This window comes from Chironomus tepperi, unplaced genomic scaffold, assembly GCF_022539635.2.
Source record: "Chironomus tepperi strain 1889 unplaced genomic scaffold, CSIRO-AGI_Ctep_v1 contig_472, whole genome shotgun sequence".
NCBI lineage: Eukaryota > Metazoa > Arthropoda > Insecta > Diptera > Chironomidae > Chironomus > Chironomus tepperi.
Genome location: NW_027226594.1, coordinates 1425204 through 1451809, shown reverse-complemented (window position 1 = coordinate 1451809; position 26606 = coordinate 1425204). Strand labels below are relative to the sequence as shown.

The window sequence follows — 26606 nt, the reverse complement described above, 5'->3', positions numbered from 1 at the left end:
TCTATCTCTTCACATTCACAGCATTATATATTTAATTTATTTGTAATGGTTTTTACGTTCGGGATTTTTTTAGTCAACTGATGAGTTCTTAGTGAACCATAAAGAAGTAATATTTTGATTAAAAAAATCCAGCTCCTCTATCTCAATGTTTATACTCAATTTACTCTTTTGTTAGATGTGTGTTACGCTCATAATTGTCGTATCTATAAAAACAGCCCGACACTTGAGATTGTAGATTTATTTGCTTATTGAAGACAGTCAAGTGTGCCTTAAAAAATGAAATTGATTCTTGTGATTTCTGTTGTTATTGTTGTTGCGGCTGCTAATACTGCTGATTATAGAACACAATGTATAAAGGAATTGAATATCCAACGAGGAACTATTGAAAAATTCAGTGAGTGGGGTTTTAAGTCAAATTTAGGGTTTTTATGGATGTGTAGTTTTTGAAAAGGAATCGAACTTGAGTTGACAAATGTTCCTTCTCTAATTCCATCAAAGTTCCGTCATGGATATATTTAGTTTTGGCTTTTAACTCGAATAGTAGTCGATATGGAACTGCTACGTCGACGTTTTTACGGTAAAACCTGAAGTTGCCCTGATTGAACCGTGACGATAGATTTGGTGAAGATTAGTCGCAATGACCCGCTCAAGTAAATAACTTCCATGCGAATAAGCTTTTTTCGAAATCTCGAGAAAGAAACCTGGAAGTCTTGGTCTCGGTGTAAAAACCCTTACTTACTTCAATGGCCGTACAGATCAATTGTGATCCATGACCTTCCTCAGGGTTTGCTTAAAGCTAGTTCGATCACCGGTTTCCTCCTGCCAATTACTTATCTTACCAAATGCAATACTGTCTCTATCAACAGCTTCCTTAAACCGAAGAATGTTTCATATAATGTCCATACCGATCGAGACAAATGAAAAGGTTCAGTCAAGGACACATTTATTGACGCAAAAAAAAGTCCGCATCCGTGTAGCAAGCAGTTAGAACTTGGAACAAATACATCTGTTACGTCAGTTATTCGATGGGAATTTTCTCATTTTTACTCGGGGAAAGCTAATGTTGTTCATCAAAATATATCTTTTAATGTCTAGTTCAAGGTTGCCAATTCAAGATCTCATCTCCTAAATCTATTAGAAGCCATAAGTTTACAATCCCAGAACTCCACAACATCTTTACTAACTTTTAATCTGAATTGAATTCTTATTTCTGATTTAAAAATTTCTTCTAAACTTCCAGGAAAAGGCGAATACGATGAGCATGTCCCATGTTTCACAGAATGCGTCTTCAAAAAAATGGGCACAATGTCTGATGGACAATTCAATATGGAAGCACTAACAAATACTCTTGGATCAGAAACCAAAACCCCAGAGGAATTAAGATCAGATATTGAAGAATGCATTGACAATACAATAACTGATAATTGTCAGAAATCATTTGCTGCATTTACATGCTTTAAACGAAAAAATTTATACAAAATTCGACGAGCTTAAATAAAAGTGATAATGTTGCTATTAAATTGTTTATTTGATGCCACGAGCCTGTAATAAAATTGATAAGTCACAAAATAAATATAGGAAGTGTTTATTTTGTTACGTTTTGCATTATGTGCTGTAAAGATTCGTTAGGTTTAGGTTCTTAAGGTTGCTAAGATTCAATTTTAGCACTCAAATCAGAATTCCATAGAGCTTTAAGCTCTCCACAAAGTATTAAAAACATTTATTAAGCAATACACTAAACACTGTAAAAAGTCAAAGGTCACTCAACAATAATCACATTATTGACTACAATTAAAAATCAATTTGTCGTAATTTGATGCGACCAGGCACCCATTTAACGATTATATCCCCATTCTTAGCCTTTCTAAAGCTTCTCATTCCACTGTCATTTGGAAATTGTAATAATTTTGATTGAAGTCCACCACCAGTCAATGCTGCTGCTGAACCTGAATAGCTTCCAGAATAAGATCCAGATGATGAACCTGAGTAGGATCCAGAATATGATCCTGAATATGAAGCTGAATGGAAAAAGTATAATTTAAATTGTTGTTCGAATCAAGCATTTTCAGCTAGATCAGTGATGGATAACCATTTTTGTGCCACGGGACACCTTAGTGGTACCTAAACCGCATAAGGCATACGATTCATGGCATTTTTGGCAGCACATTAAGCAACAGGTTCCCCATCACTAAGCTAGATATTTGAATATTACCTGATCCAGAAGCAGAAGCTGCCGGAGCTTTAGTAGTGGTAGTAGATTGAGTCGTTGACGATGTTGCTAAAGTTGTAGATGGAGGTCTTGTAGTTGTGGAAGGAGTTGTGGTAGCTAAAGTAGTTGTAGTAGCTAAAGTAGTAGTAGTTGGTACGGCAAATGTTGGAAAAAGGAATCGTAATGTTGTAGACGTTGTCGATAAGGTAGAAGTTGAAGGTGTCACAGTTGATGTTGACAAAGTTGTTGATGACAATGTTGATGTTGGAGTTGAAACAGTAGAAGTTGAGGTCGATAAAGTTGGAGAAGGAATTGACGCAGCCATGCGAAAAATATAAGTTGGGGTACTAGTCGGAATAGAGGTAACCGTCGTGGTAGGCATTTGGTAAGTGACAGGAACATTAAAAGTGGATATTGATGAAGTTGTAAATGGTGAAGGACGGGAAGTCTGGAACGCAAGTCCCGGACGTAAAGTTGGTCTATTCCGTAGCGTAGTTCTAGTTAGTCTACGCTGCTTATTATTTTGTGGAGGTTGAATCACAATATTCCAATTAAAGTAGGCTGCCTGAAAGACTTGCCGGCAAAAAGTCCTGATTTTCTGGTCGGATAAAGCAAAAATTCTTCGTGCATAATTAACGACATATCTCTTCCAATTTTGTGGATATGATGGCCATTTTCCATTCTTGACATAATAGCAGACAATTCCAGCAAGACGATTATTATTTACTCTTTCCTTAGACTTAGCAGTAAGTCTTTGAACCTTCGTTGTTGCAACTGCTCTTTGTGACTCGACAATTGCAAAAAGGCAAAATAATGTCGAAAAAATGATGAAAAAGACTGCAAACTTCATTGTTTTCCTCCTTTTTATTTTTGGGGACCTAAAATGTCTGTATTCTTTATTGAATTAAAGTACATTGAGTCTTAACATTCATTTTTATATAATATCCTTTAATCTATTAAAAATCCATCAATTTGTCATTATCAATAAACTTGAAAATCAATTCAAATTTGGTAAATTCCTTTTTGAAAGCCTTTGTTTTGATTCATGTCCCATTATATGAGATTCATTAATAGCCATTAAATTATTCACTTTATGAGTATGCATGCATTTGACATAAAATTTAGACCATAGTAACATTAAAAGTATTTAAGCTTAATTTTTTGATTCTGTGTTAAATTGTTGTATAGCTGCGTCTATATGGACTTGAATGTCCTTGGTGTTGTCAACTGTGGAATGTTGAAATCCATCTAGGAAATAGCAAGTCTCGCCAGGTCCTGCATGAAGTTCCTTTGGCAAACATGATGGATCGCGTTCAATAAATGTGAATTTAAATTCAGGAACTAAAGATAAAGCTCTGAAAAAAGGAAACAATTTTATTAGAGGACATGAGTGATGTCTAGTGACTGTGACTTACTCCTTGGTGGCTAACGAAATGTTGATCTTTTTTGGTTCACTTCCTGATTCAAATTTATTAGCAATTGTTACATTATGTCCGAACAAGCAATATCTTGGCATCTTTCGACCAACAACTCCACTTAATACTGTTCCTGTATGCAATCCAATTCTCATCTGTAAAAAGGAATTCATTAAAATTTAATAAAATAAAATAATTCATCGGATATACCTCAATACTCTTTCCAGAATGCGAGACATGCTTTGAGCAAGTTTCAATCATTTTCATAGCCATAAAAGCTACTTTAGCAGCATCATATCGACTAGTGCTGTTCCTTCCTTCCAATCCTTTAGCAACACAATAAGCATCGCCAATTGTTTCAACCTTATAGACATCAAAGATTCCACAAAATTCATCAAAAATCTTATACAAGCTTTCCAACATGCTAATAACTTGCAATGGAGAAGCTGTACTGCAAATACTGGTAAATCCGACAATATCGGAAAACAACATTGTGACGTCAGAGAAGCTTTGAGCATCAACTTGCTTTCCCAACCATAACTTTTCGGCTATTTCATCAGGAAAAATCAATTGAAGTAATGAAACATTCTTTTTACGTTCTTTTGAAACGGCTTCATGTCCTTCTTCGACCTCTTTTTTCAATTTATCCATACGACGCTTTAACCCATCCTGTGCGCGCGCTTGTTCTCCGACCAAAATAACTTCGCGCGTTGCATCATAAATTGGAATATCAGATAAGAAAAGACCGTTGCATGTTAGTCCTTCCAATCCATCGATAAATGGGGAACCGATAAACATCAATGTGTTTTTCTTTTGACCTGGACATAATACCATTTGACCCTTTATTTCTAAGCCTTTTGCGACGAAATCTTGTCTTGGAGAACGTAAAGTCAGCAAAAATGGTGTATTGGTACGCTTTGCGATTTCCTTAAATTCAAGCTTCAAATCAACAGGACGACGAAAACGGAAAAAGTTTGTAACTGCCCTGTTGGTGTTCAAGTAGATTTTAAAAAGCTTGCTGAATGCATTTCCAATTTGTACTAAATCCAAATTCTCATCCAAAATGAAATGCCAAGGAAACATCTTACAGAAAGTTGCATTGTGCATCTTCAAGTCAGCAGGATTTGATGACATTGCACGCAATTCTGGTTTTTCATCAGCCACCATTTTAAATAGATAACGGAATCGACTTCCATCAAGTCGTTCTATATTAATTTCAGAATGTTCTCCATAAAGCTTCTTAGAAAGTCTCTGTAGAATTCCCAATAGAACATATGCAACGCATATACGATCTGATGTAAAAATCAATTCATTCTCAGATGCGCAAACAAATCCAGTGTCTGTCAAATCCTCTTCTTGTAATTTTAATACATCATAAACGCCATCAAGTGAGGCAATCAATTCCTTCATGTTACCCCCGAGACTCTTAAAAGCTCGTTCAATGACACCATGACATGCTGTTTCAATTAACTCCTCGCCCAACAATATTAATATGTCAATAGCGGTAGCCTCATCAAATTCCATTAATGCACTTTGTATGTCCGCTAAATAGTCATAATGTGGAAACGACGAAACATTGCTCTTTTCATTCTTGCTAAAAATAGAAATCGCCATTGTGGATGTATACACAAAAGAATGTAAGGAACTTACAATTTAGCCAATCCCGGAAATCTTTCGCTGTATTTCTCAGTTAATGAGACAAGAGCATCGTTGATTGTTTGATTTGATGGTGCAGTCAACAGCTGCAAAGCTTCGTTTATATGCTTCAGTGTTAAAGAATCGTCGTTTATATCCTGCAAATCGAAATCAGCGACTGACTGCTGACGACTAAATGGGTCGACAGGTTTTCTATGCACAAACGGACAAGCCATTGTTCTTGCTATTAAATATATTTTGATGTTCATTATCATGACGGAAATGGGAGATTAAAAAGCAACGATAATGTTAATAATGAAGGAAAAATTAAATAAAAACGGAAGCTCTAAATTTACCTTTTCTTCAATTTTCCTTGTTTATCGTTGTGAAATTCAATTACTTTAGATGATATTAGAGTGATAAATTAATGTTTTAATCAATATAAATATTTTCTTTCGATTAATTTTGGCACACAAAGTTAAATTGATTAAATTTTCTGAAGAGACACTGACAATAATCGTAGTTCTCTTGAATTTTTCTTCAAAATCCTTGGTACGCATGACATCAAATTGATTCCAATACTAGTGCATTTGCTTGTTTCATTTTCAACTTGGTTTTTGCTCTGTTTATTTATACCGGCTTTTTATTCTTGTGAATATCATGCACGACATGACTAATGTAAATATTATGGTTTTGCAAATATTTTCTGGTAGTTATGGGCAACTGGGAAATGTAATTGTTTATTTCCTGAAATTTTCATTTGATTTGTTTATGTCTATCTTGCTAGTTGATTCCATCTTACTTACTTATTTCGCTGGACTTACAGATCAGCTTTAATGCACAGACTCTCTCAGTTGACGTCTAAAATTTGTTATTTTGCTGGCTGTCCTTTCCCAATTAATTCCATCATGGATCTGAAATTATTGTAGTCTAATTTATTAAGATGTTTAGGTATTGATACTCACAAAAATCATGTTTGGACAAAAGCTTTGCATTAAAATTTTGTCAATGCTTTCTCGATTTTTTCATTTTAAGGGTGTGAAACTAAGAATTTACCAAATGGATTTAAATTAAAAATAACCGTTGCAAATCAATTCAACAAAAATAATTCAAATTACATAATAAAATGAAAAAAATTATTAAGCCAATTGTATAAACAATTAACAGCTTGTTTAGAGTATAAAAAACTCAACAGGTACTTGTTTATCACCTGTTTCAATTCAAGAAAGAAGAAAAAAACATTTTGGAACGCGGAAAAAGTGGAAAAATAAATCCAAAGCTCACTGTTATTGATTAGCCGAGAATAATTTAAAATTACTACGAATATCAATTCATTTATCGATAACATGAGCTTTAGTGCATCTTATATCTCATTCATCTAATCATCACCAATACTTGCGCACGTCCACATATAAACACAAAAGAAAATTTTTCGCATACATATTTTTTTTTAAATTCGATTCTCTTCTTTATTCTCTTCAGTCGTCAAAATAAATTCGGACGAACCGCATTAATATTTTATTACGCTGCTGCAAAATTTTTGATTTTTTGTTTTGTTCTCGCTTCAGTGAGCTACATAATTGCATTTGATTATTGTTAATGTTATCAGACGAGTGACAGTATAATGACTGTAGCAATTCACAATATTGCTGAAATGGTAAAGTTATTAAATTAATTTTTTTATGCTTAATACATCTTACATAGGTACATACTTAGATACATGACGCAGATTAGTCTTTGTTTGATTTATCATCTTTGGACTCTTAAAGTTCATGGTTAAGTGCGAGAATACTTTTTGATTCTATAAATAATCCAGGCTGTATACATCACGTTTCTTATAAAATAATCAGGCACACGAAACAATGAACTTTGTAATCAAAACAAAGAACGCGATAAAATTCTTTGTGGATTAGCGACATTTACGACATTTAGGAAATACTTCTCTAAATTACTGTGATTATCGGGATTTATTGTAAAAATTTGCTATTTCATGTTATGTTGCGTAAAATATAATTGGAATTTTGTGTTTTTATTTACGTTTAGGTTAATTAATTTTCAAAAAAAATTTAACGGAATTTATGATTTCAAAAATTTGCTTCATTCAAATGATGCAAAAGTAGTTGAAAAATTTGCGGAAATTTTATTGTTTTGAATAAAAACCCGTGCGACACACAGCAGGCAGTTGCTATCATATGGCATTCATATCCATGCAGTTCAATTTTCAAAACTCAATTAACAGTCAAAATCTTTTGAAATCATAAAAACTCCGCATCAATTGACGCAAAAAAATTTAAATTAAAAATATCCGTTACAATTTTTTCAAAACATTCGTGCGCACAACATTATTAAGCACTTGTTTCTAACTGCCTGTAAGATTATTTAACACAATATAGTGAGATAAAGTATAACCAAAATAACAATACAAAATCAATGTTAAGAACAGCGATTAAATATTTAACTCTTATCATCATTTTTATTTGTTTCTTTTAATTAATCTTTTAAAGGCCAAAGTCACTGGATTTCAATTGGCACCATTCTTCAAATCAGCAATACTTTATTTTGTATTTTACAAATTTGACTATTATGACAGCAATCTATTATCGACAATATTAAAATGTGCTCCTATATTCTACCTGATGATATTTTTACTCATGAATGACTACAAAGAGCCGAGACAGTAATGATGAGATGTCAATTGGACTGTATACACAGATGATTAACATAATTTAAATTTATTTTTATAGAATTCGACACAAGAGATTCCTTCTTAGTGCTTTATTCTTCTCGCTAATTGGGGATATAATGTTGGATTATAAGGCTGGCGGTGAAGATGCATTTGCTATTGGAATGGGATCATTTGCTGTGGCACAAATCATTTACGTCATATCGTTCGGATTTAAGCCATTAAGATTAATTATTGGATTGGCTTTTTATGCGGTAGGGGGCAGTGGTAAGTGATAAGAAACTTTTGTGTACGCAATATCTTTAAACCATTTCCTTATCTTCATTCTTCTAGTTATCGCCGTAATTTTCAAGAATTTCAATGGCATTTTCATGATCGCAATTCCAATCTATTCACTTCTTCTGGAAACGATGGTATGGCGTGCATGTGCAAGGGTCATTAACATTAAAAGCATTCCACAAATTTGTTGTGCACTTGGAGCTGTATCGTTTATTATCAGTGATTGTCTTATCGCAGTTAATATGTTCTATAAGCCAATGCATAACGCACAAATTTACATCATGGTTACGTACTATTTGGCACAATTGGGAATCACTTTGTCGGTGCTGGATGTTTGAACATTTCAAAAGATCCAGTAAAGTTTTTTTTAACTAATTAAGTAAATTACAAAAGGAAGATATTATACTCAAAGGTTACTCTAAATGCCATTAATGATATCAAACTATTTATTAGTGAGTATGTAGGACATGTAGTGATAATTCAGGAACCTTCAAGTATTGATTTGTTTGTTTGGGAAATTCTCTTTCAAATGATTAAGAAGACTGTAAAGACTTTGATTAATGCAATTTTTATCTATCCTAGATGTTTATAAAATGTTTAATTGTAAATTACCAGAAATAAATCGTACAAAAATAATTTGATCAGTTATTAACGGTTTTTAATTTTTTGAATTTTTGTATCATCAGTAATCATTAAAATCAGTAAAGTTTGTTTTGAATCCAAAAGATCATCAAAAATAATTTTTTTTCCAAAAATTACATCCAAATCTACAATAATCAGTGGATCAACATGAAAGTCATTGACCTAAGACCCGACTCTAAGCTGCTAAAGTCGAATTTCGATGGATATAAGCTGTCATTAGATGCAATTCCGATTTTAAGGCTAGAGAACATAAATAAGCCGCATAAAGTTAAATTAACCAGCTCAGAATATTCACTGTCGCATTCTATGCTCTTTCAATTGCATAATCATCTTATTCCAGATCCATGGCTTGCCAATACAGCTTATTACATCGATAATACATTATCAGTACAAAGGATCCAGTACGATACACAAAGTGGACGTTTAAAGCCAGCACAAGTTGTCTATAAATTCACTAATAATCAGGAACAGACGGAAGGATCATATAATGCTGAAATTAAGTTTTTAACTGAAAAATATGCATTGTTAAGCAACGGAACTGGAATATTGCAAATTATTGACACTGGTGATCGTCAAAAAATCGATGAATGGAAGAGAATTGACTCACTGGAACCGATTGACAAGTCATTTATCTTACAGGATGTACGATTTAAGATTGAGAAAGGCGAGAAAATTATTCATTGCTTGCTCCTGCACATTGATCAGTTTGATGGTAAATTTTATAATATTATTGACTGGATCACATTGAAGGAGGAATCCAGTACAAAGAAATGGAAGAGCACTGCAAGACGTACAGTGCAAGGAAAAGGAAGCTTATACTACCTCTCATTAGATGTTCATTGTACGTCACTCATCTATTCGTCAAATCACGAATATAAATATACTTTTGATTCCGTCAATGAAGTTGTTCAAGACGTAGAAATGGAAAGTGATAAGACAAAGCAGACAGCAGATACTGAAAGTTCCTTCCAATGGTCACAAAAGGGCGAAGACATTACAATAAATTTCAGTCAAATTCCTGACGCCATGAAGGATGATTATCACGTCAAGTGCCATCAAAGTCATGTAGAAGTTAAATGCGGCGATGAGTTCCTACTCAATTCCGATTTATTTGCTGAAATTGATGTGGATCTTACAACATGGACACTTGAGAATGATTTCTTGCAATTAAATTTAATTAAAAAATCTCCAGAATTAATTTGGCCATATTTGATTCCTGGTGGACCAGCGGAAGTGCTATCATCGACTGAGAAAAGCAATCAACTGCTTAGTTCACAGCCTGTTCCTGATTTGAATGCACAAATGGAGGAATGTGATTTTGGTGAAGATGGTCATGAAAATGATGAATATTTTATTGGTAAGATGCTTTTTTTGACTTCTTTTGTTCCTTAATAATCCTTAATTTAATTTTTTAGAGCAACTAGACGCAACAACCCACAAAGCTCACCACAAAATATTCCTTGCCTCGAACCATCCTCTTTTTTCAAGAACGCTGCGTCCTGGATTTCCAAAAGCAATTGCTGTCCGTAATGATGTTGATTGTTGCTTATGGCTTCAACACCAAATAACATCTGAGGATGAATGGACCTTAAAACATGAAGGGTAAATTTAACGAGTTTTTCAAATTTAAAATCTAACGTATTTTTGAAATTTAAAAATTTTGTAAGATTTCAAATTTTTGAAAGCCGTTAACATTGTTTCCTTATTTTCAGAACTCTTAATGCATTTGGCTACGTTCAAGCATCCAAACGTGACAGAAAATACATGATGTGCTCGCCTGACATGAGTTTGGCAGTGATTTCAGAATCAACGAGGCATTTATTCATTTATAGAGATTCATATAGCACTGCTGGTGGCTTAAGAAAGCGTACAGGACCTCAATTATTAATTGGCCAGCAGAAACTTGTCGCATTAGACGGAACGAATGGCGAGATTTTAGGAATAAGTGTCGAAAATGATGCTGTCTTATTGCTTACGGAAAATGCCGTTTTATGTCTACAGCTTGCTGAAGAAGAGTAAATTAAGTCTTTATTTTTTAATATTAATTTTTTACACTGCAAATTGATGAAATTTAATTAAATAAAATGGGATGAAGACTATCCACTAAAACATGTGAATGACATTAAGCATCTTAAAACAAAAACAATTTAGATTCACTTCTACAGGCATCGTAAATTTTAGGATATTGATATTTAAATCCAGTTTCGATTGTGCGTTTGGGTTCGATTTTAGCGCCGGATGTAAGCAATACAGCACGTTCCTTAGAGAACAACATATTTACTACAGCTTCCGGAAGTGGAATTAATGCTGGTCTCCACATTGCTCTTCCAAAGGCCTACAATGGATAGTTAAATTAGAAAAACTTTACAGGCATAGCAGATGTCACTTACTTTAGCAAATTCCATATTAGTGATAATATCAGGAGATACAGCATTCAAAACTCCATCGACATTCTTATTCTCAATACTAAACATAATTAATTCACATAAATCATCAATATGAATCCACGGAAGTGGTTGTTTGCCATCACCAACAGGACCTCCAGCACCGAAGAAAAATGGAAGGTACAGTGACTTGATCATTCCACCTTCCCTGCCAAGTACAACGCCTGTTCGTAGCTTGACATTTCTAACTCCATGAGATTTATCGATTGTTGCTGCTTTTTCCCACTCAATACATAATTCAGACATGTAGTCATACTTTTTGCATTCATCATACTCTGTATAGACTTTCTTACTGTCTGGTTTGTAGTTTGAGACTCCACTAACGTTGATAAAAACATCAGGTTTAAATTCAGGAGTTGCGTGCGTTATTGCTTTAACTAATGATGCACTAGTGTTGATTCTAGAGCTCCATACATTCTGCTTAAAGCCTGGCGTCCATCGTCTTGTTGGATCTAGAACATTTTGTCCACATAAATTAACTATTGCTGTTGTTGGTTCCTTAATTCCATGCTTTTCTACTTCATGCCATGTTATTCTACCTAATCCTGGCATACGACTAATTATTGTTACATTATATCCACTATCTTTAAGTAGATTCGACAGTCTTGTGCCAATAAATCCAGTTCCTCCGCCTTAAAATAATTAAATTGATTAGATAATTATGAAAATTTGATATTCACAAATTATTAGATGCACCTATTAGTACTCGCTTCATGTTTCTTATATTATAGACCAATATCACTGGATTAATTTAATTAAAAATATTGTTTAAACACTAAAATCACAAAAAATATTCCAGTAGAAGACAAAAATCATCAAAATATTTTTGTTTTTCTAAAACTGAATGTGTTGGACATGAAAAAGGGCATTTTTATTTTGTTGGATATAAAACGTTATTAGATCTTATCAATTCAAACCTTCTACAGCTAATTCATAAAGATCCAGTAACATCCAGTAATATTCAAAGGGCATGCTTTAATGGTACAGAAATACCGTTATGGTACCACTCCCGATCGGCATAAAATATTCATGGTACGCAAGTGGCTGCCATATAGCGCCCATCTGGCTACCTTAACGTGTCCATCTGGCTGCCATATACCTAGGTTCAATTTTAATTGATTGCTAAGGTTCAAATTTGAAGTTCAAAATTTCAAAATTTAAATGACAGTTAAAAATTTCTAATTTATCATTGCTAATCTTATGATAAATGAATGACATTCTGTTGCTTATAGAAAACCAAAAATTAAATAAAGCAACGCTTCCTACAATGAACAATTATCCGGCAATATTCATCATTAATCATTATTTACTGATTGTTTATATTTTTAGTGTAAGAAAATTTCATTAAAATGTCAAAAATATTCACACCAACGAATCAAATTCGCTTAACTAACGTAGCAATTGTTAGAATTAAAAAGCATGGAATGCGTTTTGAAATTGCTTGCTATAAGAACAAAGTTCAGTCATGGAGAGCACAAACGTAAGTTAATTTTGTAAAATTTTCCAATAATGCGTAATGTCCAACTGGATGTTTTATTTTCAGGGAGAAAGATCTTGGAGAAGTGTTACAGACTGAAACAGTTTTCACGAATGTCAGCAAAGGACAAGTAGCTAAAAAAGAAGATTTAATTAAGGCATTTGGTAAAGATGATCATGTTGAAATTTGTAAGGAAATTCTAGCCAAAGGAGAGCTTCAAGTTAGTGAAAAGGAACGTCATGCTAATCTTGATTCAACATTTAAAGAAATAGCAACAATGGTAGCTGATAAGTGTGTCAATCCGGAGACTAATCGAGCATATCCAGTAACAATTATTGAGAAAGCTATGAAGGATGCCCATTACTCAATTAAACCAAGCAAAAATGTCAAATCTCAAGCACTGGATGTCATTAAACTTCTCAAAGAGAATATGCCAATTGAAAAGGCACAAATGAGGGTCAAAATTAATGTCACCAATTGCAAAGATAAGAAGCTCCGTTTTGATGAACTTCCAAAACTTTTGAAGGTCAAGGAAAGTGAGACTTGGTCAGGTGCCAACGGTCAAATTACAGCATTGATTGATCCAGGCAATTTCAAAGTTATTGAGGCATTACATTCAACTAGTCGTGGTGAAGTAACAATCGAGGTCCTGGATCTTAAGCATATGAATGTTGATGAAGAAATTTTGTAAAAATTATTTTGTAAATTTTTTAAATGAAAATCATTAAAAATCATCATTGAAAATCATTAAAAACAGTCATCGTTTGTTTCTTATTGATCAAAGATGTTTATTTCAAATAAATTAATTATTTTAAGAAATTATTCAACACATCCGAAACGGAGAGTTGTTGTGACTGGTTTAGGAGTTATTTCAGCACTTGGTAAGACAGTTGACTCGGCCTGGAAGTTTGTTTTAGATGGAAAAAGTGCAACAAAAAATCTTCCGGATAATGAATATTATGCAAAATTGCCATGTAAAGTAGCAGCACCAATTGACAGCAATGTAATTGAAGAGATTCGATCAAATTTCTCAAAAACGGAACTGAAGACAATGTCACCGGCTACGATATATGCAATGAATGCTGTAAAAGAAGCTTTTGAATCTGCAAACTGGAAGCCGACAAATCCATTAGAAAAAGAGAGAACTGGTGTAGCTGTTGGTATGGGAATGGTGGATCTAGATGATGTCTGTGAGACGAGTGAGAATCTCAAAAAGTCATATAATAAAATTAGTCCATTTTTTGTGCCAAGAATACTACTGAATATGGCAGCTGGACAAATAAGCATATCATATAAATTACAAGGACCTAATCATGCTGTATCTACGGCATGTGCGACTGGTCTTCATGCAATTGGTGATGCATTTAGATTTATACAGCATAATGATGCAGATGCAATGGTTTGTGGATCAACAGAAGCATCAATTAATCCATTATCAATAGCTGGATTTTCTAGATTACGTGCTCTATCGACATCGTTTAATGACCGGCCACATGAAGCTTCACGACCATTTGACAAGAAACGTGATGGATTTGTGATGGGCGAAGGTGCTGCAATATTTATATTAGAGGAATTACAACATGCACTGGATAGAAATGCAACAATTTATGGTGAAATTCTCGGATATGGACTATCTGGTGATGGATCGCATTTAACAGCACCGAGTGAGGATGGATTAGGTGCTAGATTGGCTATGCAACGAGCTTTAAAGAATGCTAATTTAAGTCCAGCAGATATTAGTTATGTAAATGCACATGCAACTTCAACGCCTCTAGGAGATTCTATTGAAGCTAGGGCTATTCAATCAATATTCGGTGGAAATAAGGATCTTGCAATTAGTTCCACAAAAGGTAAATTTTTAACGAATTTTAGTTTTTTAAATATTAAAGTTCAAAAATTGAATTTGTAATTCAAAATTAAAATTGTCGTTACGATCTAAATTGATTCTCTTTTAATAGGTTCACATGGACATCTTCTGGGAGCTGCTGGAACGTTAGAATGCCTCTTTACACTGCTAGCCTGTCGCGATGGACTTCTTCCACCTACAATCAATATGAATGAGCCTGAAGATGAATTTAAACATGTAAATTTCGTTGCTAATAAGTCACAGAAGTGGCCAGAAAATGGAAAGAAGCGAATAGCTGTAAAGAATTCATTTGGATTTGGTGGAACAAATGTGTCTTTAATCGTTAGCGAATATGTTAATTAATATACAAGAAAGTTTTATTGGTACTTAATAAAAATGTGACAAAATTAGACGAAATTTTTGATTATTTTGGTTTTACTTCCTGCTCGCTAACATATCGGACGAAAATGCTTGGTTCTGTAGCAGGCTCTGGTGGTTTCTCTAATTCATCCAAATATGAGCAGCCAATAGCTAATGTACTTCCATCACTGCTAAAGCTCAATGCTGAAATTGACGTATCATAATGATGGAATTGACATAAACGTTTCTTGTTAAATCCATCCCAAATGCTGACATATCCATCAGAACCTCCACTTGCAAATGTTGAATATCCACTATGGAAGCTGAGAGCATTTACAGGATAAATTAATTCAATATTATTTTCCTTTTGTCGATGACATTTAAAGGCAAACTTTTTCTTTTGTATTTCGGCATCATTATCAAAATATTCAACAGCTACACGACCTTCAATTGATGACATGACATATCCTTCTTTATTTGGGAAGATTCTGATGCAACGAGTCTGATATTTTAATGAGGATTCACGACGTGCTACATAATTTCCCATATTTCTTAAATCCCATATTAAGACCTTCCGTTCACTTGTTGCCACAACTAATTTTTCATCCACGACACTCAACGAATAAACTTTTCCATTATTTTGTTCGTAAGTTCCAACACAACTTTTTTCTCGCGTATCCCATATTCGAACTGTTGTGTCCCAACTTCCAGTTATTACTGCATTCATTTTTGCTGAATATTCTACGCACTTTACGGCATTGTCGTGTGATCCCAGATTAGCTTCACCGTTCGTATTTAGATCATATAGCTTCAATACACCATCCAAACCGCCAGAAATTGTATGAACTTGATCCTTAAATAAATTATTTAATTAATTGAATTTTTATGACTGGATGAATTAAAAATACTTACTTGAAAGCAAACATCGAGAACTGGACAGTTGTGGACATACTTTTGTCTTAAATTATTACCAAGAACATCATACAATCTAACTCCTCCATCCCAACTACTTGCAATTAAATATTGTGCATTTTCTGGACCAAAACACAATGAAGAAATTGTGTCATTTGGTGGATGATTAATTTGAATTTCCGTTTTCTTAGCCATTATACACTTTAATTAACCAAATCGTGCAATAAATTTAAAAATAATATTTTTTTCTTTAGCACTGCCGCAAATTTGTTTTTTCTTAATTTTTGAAAAATACGTTAGTATAAATGTTATGCAATAATCGGCCAAACAACTTTCATTTGAATTATTTTTGACAGTTGACAACAAAAAACGCATGCGAATTACATGCGAAATGCTTGAATGTCATTTTGTAATGAATTGTTTTTGATTGACTAGGCATGGATGTTGGAAAAATTAATTGAAAAATATTGACGAACTCATTAATTAATCAATTTTTCGTTGAGAAAAAAATGATCATGCAAAAAAAGCAGCAGCAAGACCAAACAATTTTCACAACATGCCGCCAACACAGCCGACAATGAAATAATGGAATTTTCATCACATTTGACTGCAATACAAGAGCATAAAGAAATTATACGTTATTGAAATGACATTTTCTTGAGACACTTTATTGAAACATTTTTACAGATGTAAGCGCATTAATCATATGTCTCAGAACTTGAAAAAAAAGTGTTTTGTATTGAAAAGAATAAGTTTTTCATCATATCATTGTGACATTGACCGAATTAACTTCCATAGTAGCTTGTATTACAACAAAAATAATAAAAAAAAAGTTTAAAAGCTTGTGAATAATGTTATCAAAGTTTAGTTATGAAGTGAAGATTCACCAAAGGTGACATAAAGTTTGTGAGTTAGACAGTTCCAATATAAAATATTATGGCAAAGGTACGGTGCGATAAAGGAGTTGTTTGGATGTTGTGTGATGATTTTTAGTTAAGAATTACAAAAGGACTAGTTCTTATCAAGGCATTTCAGCGCATTTTTGTCCTAGTGATCAGTAATTGATTGATAAGTCAATTCTTGAGTTCTAAATGAGATCCAGTAAGCTCCAGTAGGTTTCTGGTCACTTACAGACCCACAAAACGAGATCCAGTAGGTTTCAGGTCACTTACAGACCCACAAAATGAAATACAGTAAGATCCAGGTCGCATATCGATCTAAAAACAAGAATCATTAAAAATGGAAACAATAACATGACTATTTAGTGTCAGTTCTACAGCAAGTCTCCCTTTAATCAGTCTTTATACTGACCAAATGCTGGATTTGATCCAATTGTAAATTCCGAGAATTCAAATGGCTTTACCTTACACATTTACATGCCTATATCCAACAACAATCGTCACATAACATCCAAACAATCCCCCAATCCATAAAACCATAAATCTCATCCAATAAAAGTCTTAATTCTTTTCCAGAAATTCATAATCCTGTTTTTCATTGTGGTGCTACTTCATGTCACACAATGTGCAAAAAAGCAAATGAATCCCGTGACAGTCAGAACACAAATGAATGTAAAAGATTCAGATAACATGAAGTTCCTGCAAATAAAAGTACGGAAGGATGGAAAACCCGTTGGAATTTTCTACAAGCCATACCAGACAAATGCACAAAAGAATCAGAAGAAAAAGAAGAGATTTCGACGAAATGTAGACGAGATTATTGAAATTGTTGGAATACGAGAACATGACAATGAACATGATAAGAGAAATATTTACAGAAACGCAATGATAGTGAATAACACACTCGTTCCATATCCGCCAGACTATCGTCCCCACAAAATGGAAAGATCAAATGTCGCGAAATCATCATGAAAATTGACTTTTTTGCAATAAATTATAATTAGTTATAGCTTAACAATATTGTTTAAGTTTTTTAATTTAATTTTGAATGTTTGGACTTTATTTTATAAGTGGGAAATGTATACATAACCTTAAAATGGATACATAACCATAAAATGCATACATAACCTTAAAAAAGGATACATAACCTTAAAAATGCATACATAACCTAAAAATGCAAACATGATCTAAAAATTGTCATGAACCTGGCAATGAGGTGGGAATGATAAAGATCAGTGGTGGGCAACTTGTGAGTCGCAAATAATTTTTGGAAATGCTATGAATCTTACTGCTATGTGCAGTTTCGGTCGAGGCTTAGCACCTAATTGTGCCGCGAAAAATGAAAGGTTGCCCACCTTGATACTAACCTAAATAACATCAAATTTCCACTGCAATAGGAACTACTTGACTTTATAACGCATTTTATGTCTAGAAGGACAGAATATTTGATGCTGAAAAGGATGTTCCTTGGCTGTAGACAAGAAGATTGAGGTTTTGTGTTATTTTATGGATTCACTATCTGAATTTGTGTTAGAAGAGTTGAATTGATAACCCAAGTGGATAAACATACGCTTTAACTAGTTAATGTCCAGTTGATGCATAGTTCTATCAAATTTTTGTCCATTCGGGTAATTCACAGACCTTGATCTTTGTGTTCAGGGAGAGTTCCATTAGTTATTATTATCCAACTGATGATCCATCACAATTTAAGTGTGCATGAGTGCAAATTAGTCATATTCTAGCTACAAAAACTACCTTAGGTTAAACTATAGTTGGTAGACTGTTTACTTAAAGTCAATCATCATTAGCTCGTCAATCAGATGCGCATACCTGTCGCTACTTAGTCGATTGGATATGAACTGACTTGATTCTAATTAAACTATCAAGTAAGCTTCGATATGAACAACACCTAATCATGTATCAACTGAGATAGAGTCAAATCTTAGCTCATCAGGCATCTTGAACTTACTTACTTACTTCGCAGGCTGTACAGATCAATTGTGATCCATGGCCCTCTTCAGATATTGCTTGAAACTATCCTTATTACTGGCTTGCCAAGTTCTAAAATCAACAGTAACACTGTCTCTGTCAATAGTTATCTAAATAACCCATTTACAGTCACAAATTCCTTGATATCAACTAAATTTCCCAAGTTACTTCGTTCATTGATTGCCACAACCCCGTCTACATTTCATCAACAATTTCAAATGCAAATAAAAAAGCAATCAGCAAAAGTATTCAATGAATCGAATAATGAAGTCTGTAAACATTTCATGTAAATTTAAAATTGTAGAAAATCAATTAAGTACAGTATTATGGATGAATTGTTCATTATTTAGCATATAAATTTCATCGAATAATTGTAAACTAATGATTAGTTTGGATTATAGTGCTTGTTAAGTGATAACAAATGGGAGGAAAAATGATAGAAGTAAAGCAGTCAGTCATAGTGGCTTTTCAATGCTGTTTATTTACATCAATTTTTTTTTTAATTTTACAGAAACTGTCAATGAGTCTATTGATGATCACGATCATAATAGTAAGCATAAAAGCTAATGAAGTAAAGCCAAATGATCCAAATAGTAAGGAAAAAGCAGTTGCAGAAGCAAAAGTTGACTTTACAGATGGAATTGAAATGCAAATTAAGAAAGTGACGAGTGGAGATGGAAATGAGATCACCATCTTGATGAAAAAGGAAGTTTTACCATCCGAAATGGTTCCGACAACTGCAGGAGCAGCACCAGCAGCACCTGCAGCACCCGGATTAGTAAAAAGGATCCGACGGGATGCAAATACTATCTTTGATTTTGAAAAGATGAAGAACAATCCAAATTTCAAGAAGGAAAAGATCAAGGATGCTGATGGAAAAGAGGTTGAGGTTTATGTTTTGGAAGGAGGTATATAGAATGATGAGAATAAAGGAGGAAAAAAATCTAAAGTTTAGACTTAATTCCTGAATTTTGATAAGTATCAAATAATTTATAAATTTAGTACGAATAAGGATCAATAAATATCCATGAATAAAGGTTGTGATGAATTTTCCCAATAATAAAGAACAGTGCTTGAACTTATGGCTGTAATCAGTTAAATCAACAATTGATCGCCTCAATATTAAATTTTTCCATTAATTTGCAAAATTGCTTAAATGCAAAACATCAAATCGCATTAAAATCGTCATTCACAGGTCTTAAAGTACTTATGATGGTGACCCAATGTCACATTTGATCATTCACAGCTACTTAACTGAACATTTATCATTCACATTGTCGTCTTGTCACTTGCCAATTTGTTTTAATCATGATTCAAAAGCCTTCTACAGGACAATACAGTTTGTTGATGTAAAGTTTTATAATCCCGAGCAGCACAAAGTGGTCTTTAAGGCACAGATGTGTCGGTAAGGTAATGCTATAAGGTTAATATCCGGAAGGTACGCTTTGTAGGTTGTCATCGAATTTGTTCTAAGGTTTGTCTGCCACATTTTCAATTCCTTCCAGTAAAGTCCATTGAATGTCCTGACTGCCATTTCCAACCCATTTAACTTCCAATAAATTCGATTTACCACAGCATGCAAATCGGGCTCAACATCTGACAAAGAAATGTTACTTCTTATTATTCATTGAATTACCAAATAAGACATGGGGTCTTGTACATTCCTTCAATAACAAACATATCAAGCGGTCAATGAATTGAACATGCTGCTTTTTCTTCCGAAATGATTTTTAAACCACATGCGGCTGAGATTCAATTTTGAAAAACATCCAGTATTGAGTTTTTTAGATATGAGAATAAATAGACGTGTGTTGGAATCCTTGAATTAGCTAATTGAGTAACTCGAGTGATTCTTTTTGCTAAGATTCTGAATATTCGTGAATTGCGTAACGTGATTTGTGAATTAAACTAAATAAGTTATAAAATCTGTTGTAACGGTCATTTGAGATTTGAATAATATTTATTTTGCATAGTTGAAAACCCCTTTTGAAGCAAAAGTTCAATTTGATTTTGAACTCCGAAGAATAAACAACAAAAATAACAATTACAGAAGAATTTATTGATATAATCCACAAAACAATCAGTTTCGGCTCACATTTGGCTGCAACAAGGTTGAAACAGCCTTTCCAAATGCCCCCAAAAAACCAACTACACTGGAAATCCCCATTTAAGCTGTCAATTCAGTCACAAATATTGACTGTGTTCAATAAAAAGTAATAAAAAACATAATACAATGACAGATCGAAGCATGAAATCTCCATCCTCATGTGATAATGTCTTCAATCTCACACATGAAGTAATAGATACATCATAGCTCATCATTGTATGAAAGTAAACAGCAAATAGTTTAATGTATCCGAATGATTATGAAAGTAAATATTTCGAATTCATCAAAAAGCATTAATAAGTTGAATGGTCTGCCTGCTGATAAATATAATTTAATTAATTGCTCATCGATTTCGCGCAAAAAGTACAGAAAAACAAAAACAAAAGGCTGAAAAAAATTACGCCCAAAGTGAAACTGATCATATTTCATGCAGCTATAATCCACCAAACTGATAAGTAAGTAAAGAAAGAGAAAATAAATTCCAAAATAAACGGAATTGAGAGAATCTCTCATACCTTAAGCTTTATTTCTCTTTTCCACATTACTGGCTAACTAAGCTGCTCCGAATAGTTGTGTGAGCATAAAGAAAATAATAAAAAAATATTTTTGTGTTCAGTCTCGAGTGATCGTTGTGTCGAACAGGTTGTGTGAGTTTTTTTACTCCGCGTGACTATAAACAGTGGATATAAAAAAAAGACAAAAAACTTGTTCTTATAGGAAATGCATTAAATTCCAATCAGACACTGCAAAAATTTTAAAGGCATTAAAAAAATTAAAGTCAAAAGAATTTGGACATAAATGTTTAAAAATTTCCCTTTTATTTCAAGTGTATAGTCGATAAAAAGAATAATAATAATATTCAGCACTTCCCGTGTATTGGTGATTGATTTACAGTGAAAAAAACTAATAATAATAACAAGCTGATCATCCACAAGTGGTATTGAGAAGAAATAAAGTGTATTTAGTCTGAGTGTTAAGCTTGATATACAAAAAAAATAAAAAAAAGTAAAATTAATATCAGAAGAATCTTTTGTGTGACATGCAGCATATTATTCTACCAATAAATTTAAATTAGCATCGATTGGATTATACAACATAGACAAATATAAATCTATATTGAGGATTTGAAAGAATAGGTTCGTAAATTTTATTACAATCAGTAAATTGAACAGCTTAGGGATCGTTCATTAATGATGTTTAGTTGGAAAAATTGATAAGGAGGCTCTCGTTCTTAAGACTTGGTGCCACTTACTTTCAATGGCAATTCCGTACAGTACAAAGTGTTCGCAAGGGTACGTGTCTGTACTCCGAGCAGACAGGGAACTTATTCATGAGTATGTTTAAAAAAATGAGCATGCTCTATTATATTGATTGAATGAATCACTCATTTAGTTGAGTATGCTCATTATCTGTTAGAGGACGTCATCGTATTACGGTTCGTTGCATTGTTTTGCTCGGGAATATTCCTTTAAGATACTTACGTTTTGTCAAAGAGTTTTTCATCTGACTCTGTTGCTGACTCTTTCATCTAGTTTGCACAAATTATCTGTTCGCACATTAAGCTGTCATTTTTTCATTATTGTTCTATGGCAATTAGCTTCTAAATTTCTTGGACGATGTTTCCCTTAGAAATTCCAGCCAAAAGCGATTTAACAAACTCGTATGTTTGTCAGATCAATGACATTTAAATAAATCTGTATCACATTGAACTTAGCTTTACATTCGACATCCCGATAAAGCAGCAAATATCGTAAAATTATACAAACAGCCTCAAACATATTTACTCTTACTCTTAATTAGAACATTGACTATATTATCAAGAGTCAAACCCAAAGCCGCCAGGAAGTTTTTGATTTTTTTCTCAAAAAACCTTAATGAATTGAAGAATTTATTGAAGAAGAGATGTTTTGCCCCTAAAAACCCATAACTAAGCCACTCGTAATTTGAAATTTAAGTAGTGTGCCACAGCACACAGGTTGTCCATCACTGATCTAACATTTGAGTATCACTTATTGTTAATATTCAAGAAGCAACATAATTCCACAAACCCTAGAACATAGCCTCTTTAGCATAATTAAACAAACCCTAGAACATCACCTAATCTAACATCATTAATGAACGACGCTACCAAATTAGCTGTAAATGGAAATAAGTCTGACTGTGAAATCTCATTTCAATATATTCGGTCGATCTTAAACATCATAATGACTACGATTCTTGGAAATAACAAGAAAAACAACAAGAAGAAGTTATTGAAATTAAGAAGAAGAAATGTTAAAGGTTGGTTCGGTCAGAGAGGAAAGAAGAAAATGCCAAAAACTGGATTTTTTTTTGTTCGTAAAATTGATGAGATTTTTTTTTGCTTTTTTCTGTAGCAAAACATAAAGTTTCGCAAATTTATATCTGACTATAATCTACGATCTCAATATACTTATTTAATCAAAATTCGTGTTCGTCTTGATGATTCTTAATTTTTTATATTTAAGTCTGAGTACATTACGGTGCCTTTTGGGCATTATGTAGTTTGAATGTTTATGAATAGAAAAATATTGAATATAATGGATTTTGATGTGTTCTTTTGAAGATTGATTTCGATTTCATGGAATTTACGAATGGGTGGTTTGATTTTGATTGAAGATGACTGGAGTTAATGTATTTTCATGGATTGAATTTGTTATTTTTTTGTTTTAAGTGTAAAGTCAGATGTTTTTAAGAACTAAAGATTATTTAATCGGTTGTCTAGTTGTTCTTGAAGCTTGTTCTAGCCTGAGTGGACTGAAAGCCTTTAGAACAAGTCACTAACTTGCCTTCATTTGTAATTCATTAGTTTTTTCAATTTTCCCATGAAGTTGACTCAAAAATCAGCTATTTTAAGAATTATAATGCATGTCTTAAATCACCTATGTCTGTATTAAACTATTTGCTTAATTTCTTTTTATTAGAGCTTGAAGTCGACTTTTCAATGCACAATTCGAGTTTAACTCTAATTTCTATCATAGTTTGTTGTAAATATAATAACGGTCGTTTGATATTTAAATTGTATTTTGAACTAGTTCACTTAGTTGCAAACCCCTTGTTTGGATATCATTTCATTTCATTTCAATAACATTTCTTTTATTGTGTTCAATCCGTAAGAAGTTCTTAATTACTATTACACAATGTTACACAGCAGTTTCAATGTTTAAACATCAGATTCAGCACGGCATGAAGTCGAATTCGATTTTGTGAGTAAAACTTGATTAAAATGTGTTGGATTTTAGATAAAATTCTAATCAATTTTGAACATTGTTTTCAATAAACAACTTAAATTGTAATTATACCAATCCAATCTCACAAATAACATCAACGTTCATAATATTACATCACAATCAAGCACCCTTTAATTAGCTTATGAAATATCTTAAACAAAAAAAAGCTCATCGAATAACAATTTATTAATTTTTATCGTACATCACCTGAATGAATGAATCATCTAAATATGAAAGTAAATGGATTTAACGTTTTTCGTAAAAAAAATAACTTTTTTCAGTTCATGACATTTTCAAAATAACTTAAATTGTAATTATACAATCCAATCTCATAACATCAACGGCACCCTTTAATTAGCTTATGAAATATCTCAAACAAAAAAGCTCATCGAAAAACAATTTAATAATTTTTATCGTACATCACCTGAATGAATCATCTAAATATGAAAGTAAATGGATGTTAATAACTACGACACAAAATAAATTCACAACACATCATAATCAAAAGTAATGTAATATTATTGACTAAAAAAAATATTTCAACTTGTTGTACCTAATGATGATCATCATGTCCATAATTTACTGTCTGATGCAAAAACAATCTCTTAGACTATACATGATGTCTGAAAATATGATTTTATTAGAGGAAAGAGAAAATAAATCTCATAATAAGTCATAATTGTAGTATCGTGGACATTGATGTAATTAAAGCGACACATTAATGTTAAACAATGGAGACGTCCGCTCTTTATTAAATAATTTTTTAGTATTATCATTTCTGGCATTCATCATTAAAGAGACACTGTCATCGTTGAAAGTAAAAGTTGATTATAGTTGCAAAAAAATGTTAATGGACTGTCACATAGCCTATCGTTGTCTTTTGATGTTCGTTTATCTCGTTCGCATTTTTTTGCGATGTTTATGCGGATGAATAATTTATTAAAATGTATAACAAGCAGCCTACATAAACAATGTTGCGTCAGTTATTATGTAGGAGCTTCAACTCTTTTGTTTTTCATCTAATAATTATTGGATTTTAATTAGTTCATCACGGAGTTGCTCATATATGGGTTAATTGTTTACATCAGTGAACTTCATTCATAACTTTATACTTTTGTGGATGTTTAGTCGTCCAAACATGTCACTTGTTTTGAAATTCATTGAAGAAATTGTCAATGAAAAAGTTCTATTGTATTGTGTTTATTTCGTCATGGTACGATGGGGAAATTCTAACAGGTAGAAGTTTCATGTTAGCTTTACTCATTCGTGGTACGGAAAAATGATTTGATTCAGAAAATTGGCTATAGTTTTGGTTGTTGATGGATTTTTTGGTGGATTTAGAATAGATTGTAGAAGTAAATTTGATGAAATTGCAAATTGGATTGTCATTTGATCTTGACGGAACTATAAAAAGGTTGGGAAGAGGAAGTAGATCAGTGTTCTGTTGTCGCACATTAAACCGCATGCTGTGTGCGGTGTCAAGGTGTTCCGTGGCGTAAAACAGTTTGAACAGCACCGAAGTATATGTTAGAATTTTGGGAATTGAGTCATTTATAGGTAAATCTGCTAGTGCGATATGAAGGACTCTGTGGTCGAGTAATTAAGCAACCGACCGGAAATCTGTATAATTCTTTTGTGAGTTTATGGGTTCGATTCCTATCAGATATCGGATATCTCAATCATTATACAGAGTGTAGTTCGATATATGACAATGGTATGCGCAATGTTCACGTAAATTCACGTAAAATCCAATGCTCGAAGTCGGGTCAGATTTTGTATGCAAAAGTCGAATCGAGACTTGAGTAGAATCGATTTCATATCTTCAAAAATCTCAAAAAATACCTCTTGTATTCCATGTTAATCTCATTCGACTCTACCTATTCCATAACTCAACTCAAGCCTTTTTAACCCTGAAACGTTTAAGACACAACATCAAGACACACACACAATACTCGTTCATAAAGAATGATTGATGAGTATTAAACAAAAATATTCCAAAAGTATTTACTTAGCTATTCAACATGCACAATTTCTTAAAGAAAATTCCAAACAAACACCTCATGAAGTTCTTCTTAATCCCTCTACAGAAGTTACATTCTACTAGAATGTTAATGAGAAGCAAACACTACGATGAAGTGGATATAATGTAAATATGGGCAACCATCAAGGAACCCTCATCCGCGTTGTAATAATCATAAACATAAAGTTATGCATGATATTGAAAATTAAGAGATTTTTTCAATAAAATAATTTAAATATTATTTCAATGTCTAGTTTGAATCAAGGTAGATCTGGGTACAACATGTTCAGCTAGCTTTCAATGCTACAATAAAATAACGACAACAAAAAAAGAGATTAAAATCACTAAATTAATAATTTTTTCATGTTCATTCAAGAATTTCTATGAAAATTTATTTATATATAAATTATTTATCATCAAGCACGCATTAACAAACCAAAA

At 32.9% G+C, this 26606-nt stretch overlaps 10 protein-coding genes across 10 annotated transcripts in view; 6 read left to right on the top strand and 4 right to left on the bottom strand.

Annotated features, from left to right (window-relative positions):
- The first annotated feature begins 276 nt into the window (after window positions 1-276).
- Window positions 277-1494, top strand: LOC139099503 (general odorant-binding protein 99a-like). The gene is made up of 2 exons (XM_070651974.1): window positions 277-394; window positions 1241-1494. The coding sequence occupies exons 1-2, from the start codon at window positions 277-279 to the stop codon at window positions 1492-1494; spliced, it is 372 nt and encodes a 123-aa protein (XP_070508075.1).
- A 297-nt stretch (window positions 1495-1791) lies between these two features.
- Window positions 1792-2534, bottom strand: LOC139099502 (hepatitis A virus cellular receptor 1-like). The gene is made up of 2 exons (XM_070651973.1): window positions 2213-2534; window positions 1792-2018 (listed from the first exon to the last, which is right to left on the bottom strand). Exons 1-2 carry the CDS (start codon window positions 2532-2534, stop codon window positions 1792-1794), a joined length of 549 nt encoding a protein of 182 aa, XP_070508074.1.
- Window positions 2535-3054: 520 nt separating this feature from the next.
- Window positions 3055-5793, bottom strand: Gycalpha99B (guanylate cyclase 1 soluble subunit alpha 2). The gene is made up of 5 exons (XM_070651968.1): window positions 5616-5793; window positions 5275-5503; window positions 3835-5218; window positions 3625-3779; window positions 3055-3564 (listed from the first exon to the last, which is right to left on the bottom strand). Exons 2-5 carry the CDS (start codon window positions 5493-5495, stop codon window positions 3363-3365), a joined length of 1962 nt encoding a protein of 653 aa, XP_070508069.1. The 5' UTR covers window positions 5496-5503; window positions 5616-5793; the 3' UTR covers window positions 3055-3362.
- Window positions 5794-6729: 936 nt separating this feature from the next.
- LOC139099506 (lysoplasmalogenase TMEM86A) lies at window positions 6730-8869 on the top strand. The gene is made up of 4 exons (XM_070651978.1): window positions 6730-6916; window positions 7764-7936; window positions 8004-8209; window positions 8276-8869. The coding sequence occupies exons 1-4, from the start codon at window positions 6884-6886 to the stop codon at window positions 8557-8559; spliced, it is 696 nt and encodes a 231-aa protein (XP_070508079.1). The 5' UTR covers window positions 6730-6883; the 3' UTR covers window positions 8560-8869.
- A 68-nt stretch (window positions 8870-8937) lies between these two features.
- LOC139099526 (nudC domain-containing protein 1) lies at window positions 8938-10974 on the top strand. The gene is made up of 3 exons (XM_070652011.1): window positions 8938-10220; window positions 10279-10465; window positions 10576-10974. Exons 1-3 carry the CDS (start codon window positions 9011-9013, stop codon window positions 10880-10882), a joined length of 1704 nt encoding a protein of 567 aa, XP_070508112.1. The 5' UTR covers window positions 8938-9010; the 3' UTR covers window positions 10883-10974.
- Window positions 10864-12150, bottom strand: LOC139099527 (epimerase family protein SDR39U1). The gene is made up of 3 exons (XM_070652012.1): window positions 12004-12150; window positions 11254-11939; window positions 10864-11198 (listed from the first exon to the last, which is right to left on the bottom strand). The coding sequence occupies exons 1-3, from the start codon at window positions 12020-12022 to the stop codon at window positions 10995-10997; spliced, it is 909 nt and encodes a 302-aa protein (XP_070508113.1). The 5' UTR covers window positions 12023-12150; the 3' UTR covers window positions 10864-10994.
- Window positions 12151-12615: 465 nt separating this feature from the next.
- Window positions 12616-13544, top strand: Sbds (SBDS ribosome maturation factor). The gene is made up of 2 exons (XM_070652002.1): window positions 12616-12787; window positions 12851-13544. The coding sequence occupies exons 1-2, from the start codon at window positions 12657-12659 to the stop codon at window positions 13473-13475; spliced, it is 756 nt and encodes a 251-aa protein (XP_070508103.1). The 5' UTR covers window positions 12616-12656; the 3' UTR covers window positions 13476-13544.
- On the top strand, window positions 13530-15062 carry LOC139099520 (3-oxoacyl-[acyl-carrier-protein] synthase, mitochondrial). Its single transcript, XM_070652000.1, has 2 exons — window positions 13530-14634; window positions 14743-15062. The coding sequence occupies exons 1-2, from the start codon at window positions 13569-13571 to the stop codon at window positions 14991-14993; spliced, it is 1317 nt and encodes a 438-aa protein (XP_070508101.1). The 5' UTR covers window positions 13530-13568; the 3' UTR covers window positions 14994-15062.
- Window positions 14883-16168, bottom strand: Bub3 (mitotic checkpoint protein Bub3). Its single transcript, XM_070652001.1, has 2 exons — window positions 15903-16168; window positions 14883-15843 (listed from the first exon to the last, which is right to left on the bottom strand). Exons 1-2 carry the CDS (start codon window positions 16095-16097, stop codon window positions 15055-15057), a joined length of 984 nt encoding a protein of 327 aa, XP_070508102.1. The 5' UTR covers window positions 16098-16168; the 3' UTR covers window positions 14883-15054.
- Window positions 16169-21531: 5363 nt separating this feature from the next.
- The window catches only part of LOC139099513 (uncharacterized), a 44524-nt gene continuing 39449 nt past the window's right edge, over window positions 21532-26606 (top strand). Inside the window, exon 1 of the mRNA XM_070651988.1 lies at window positions 21532-22033. The gene's annotated coding sequence lies outside the window, so the exon portion shown is untranslated. The remainder of the gene's footprint in view (window positions 22034-26606) is intronic.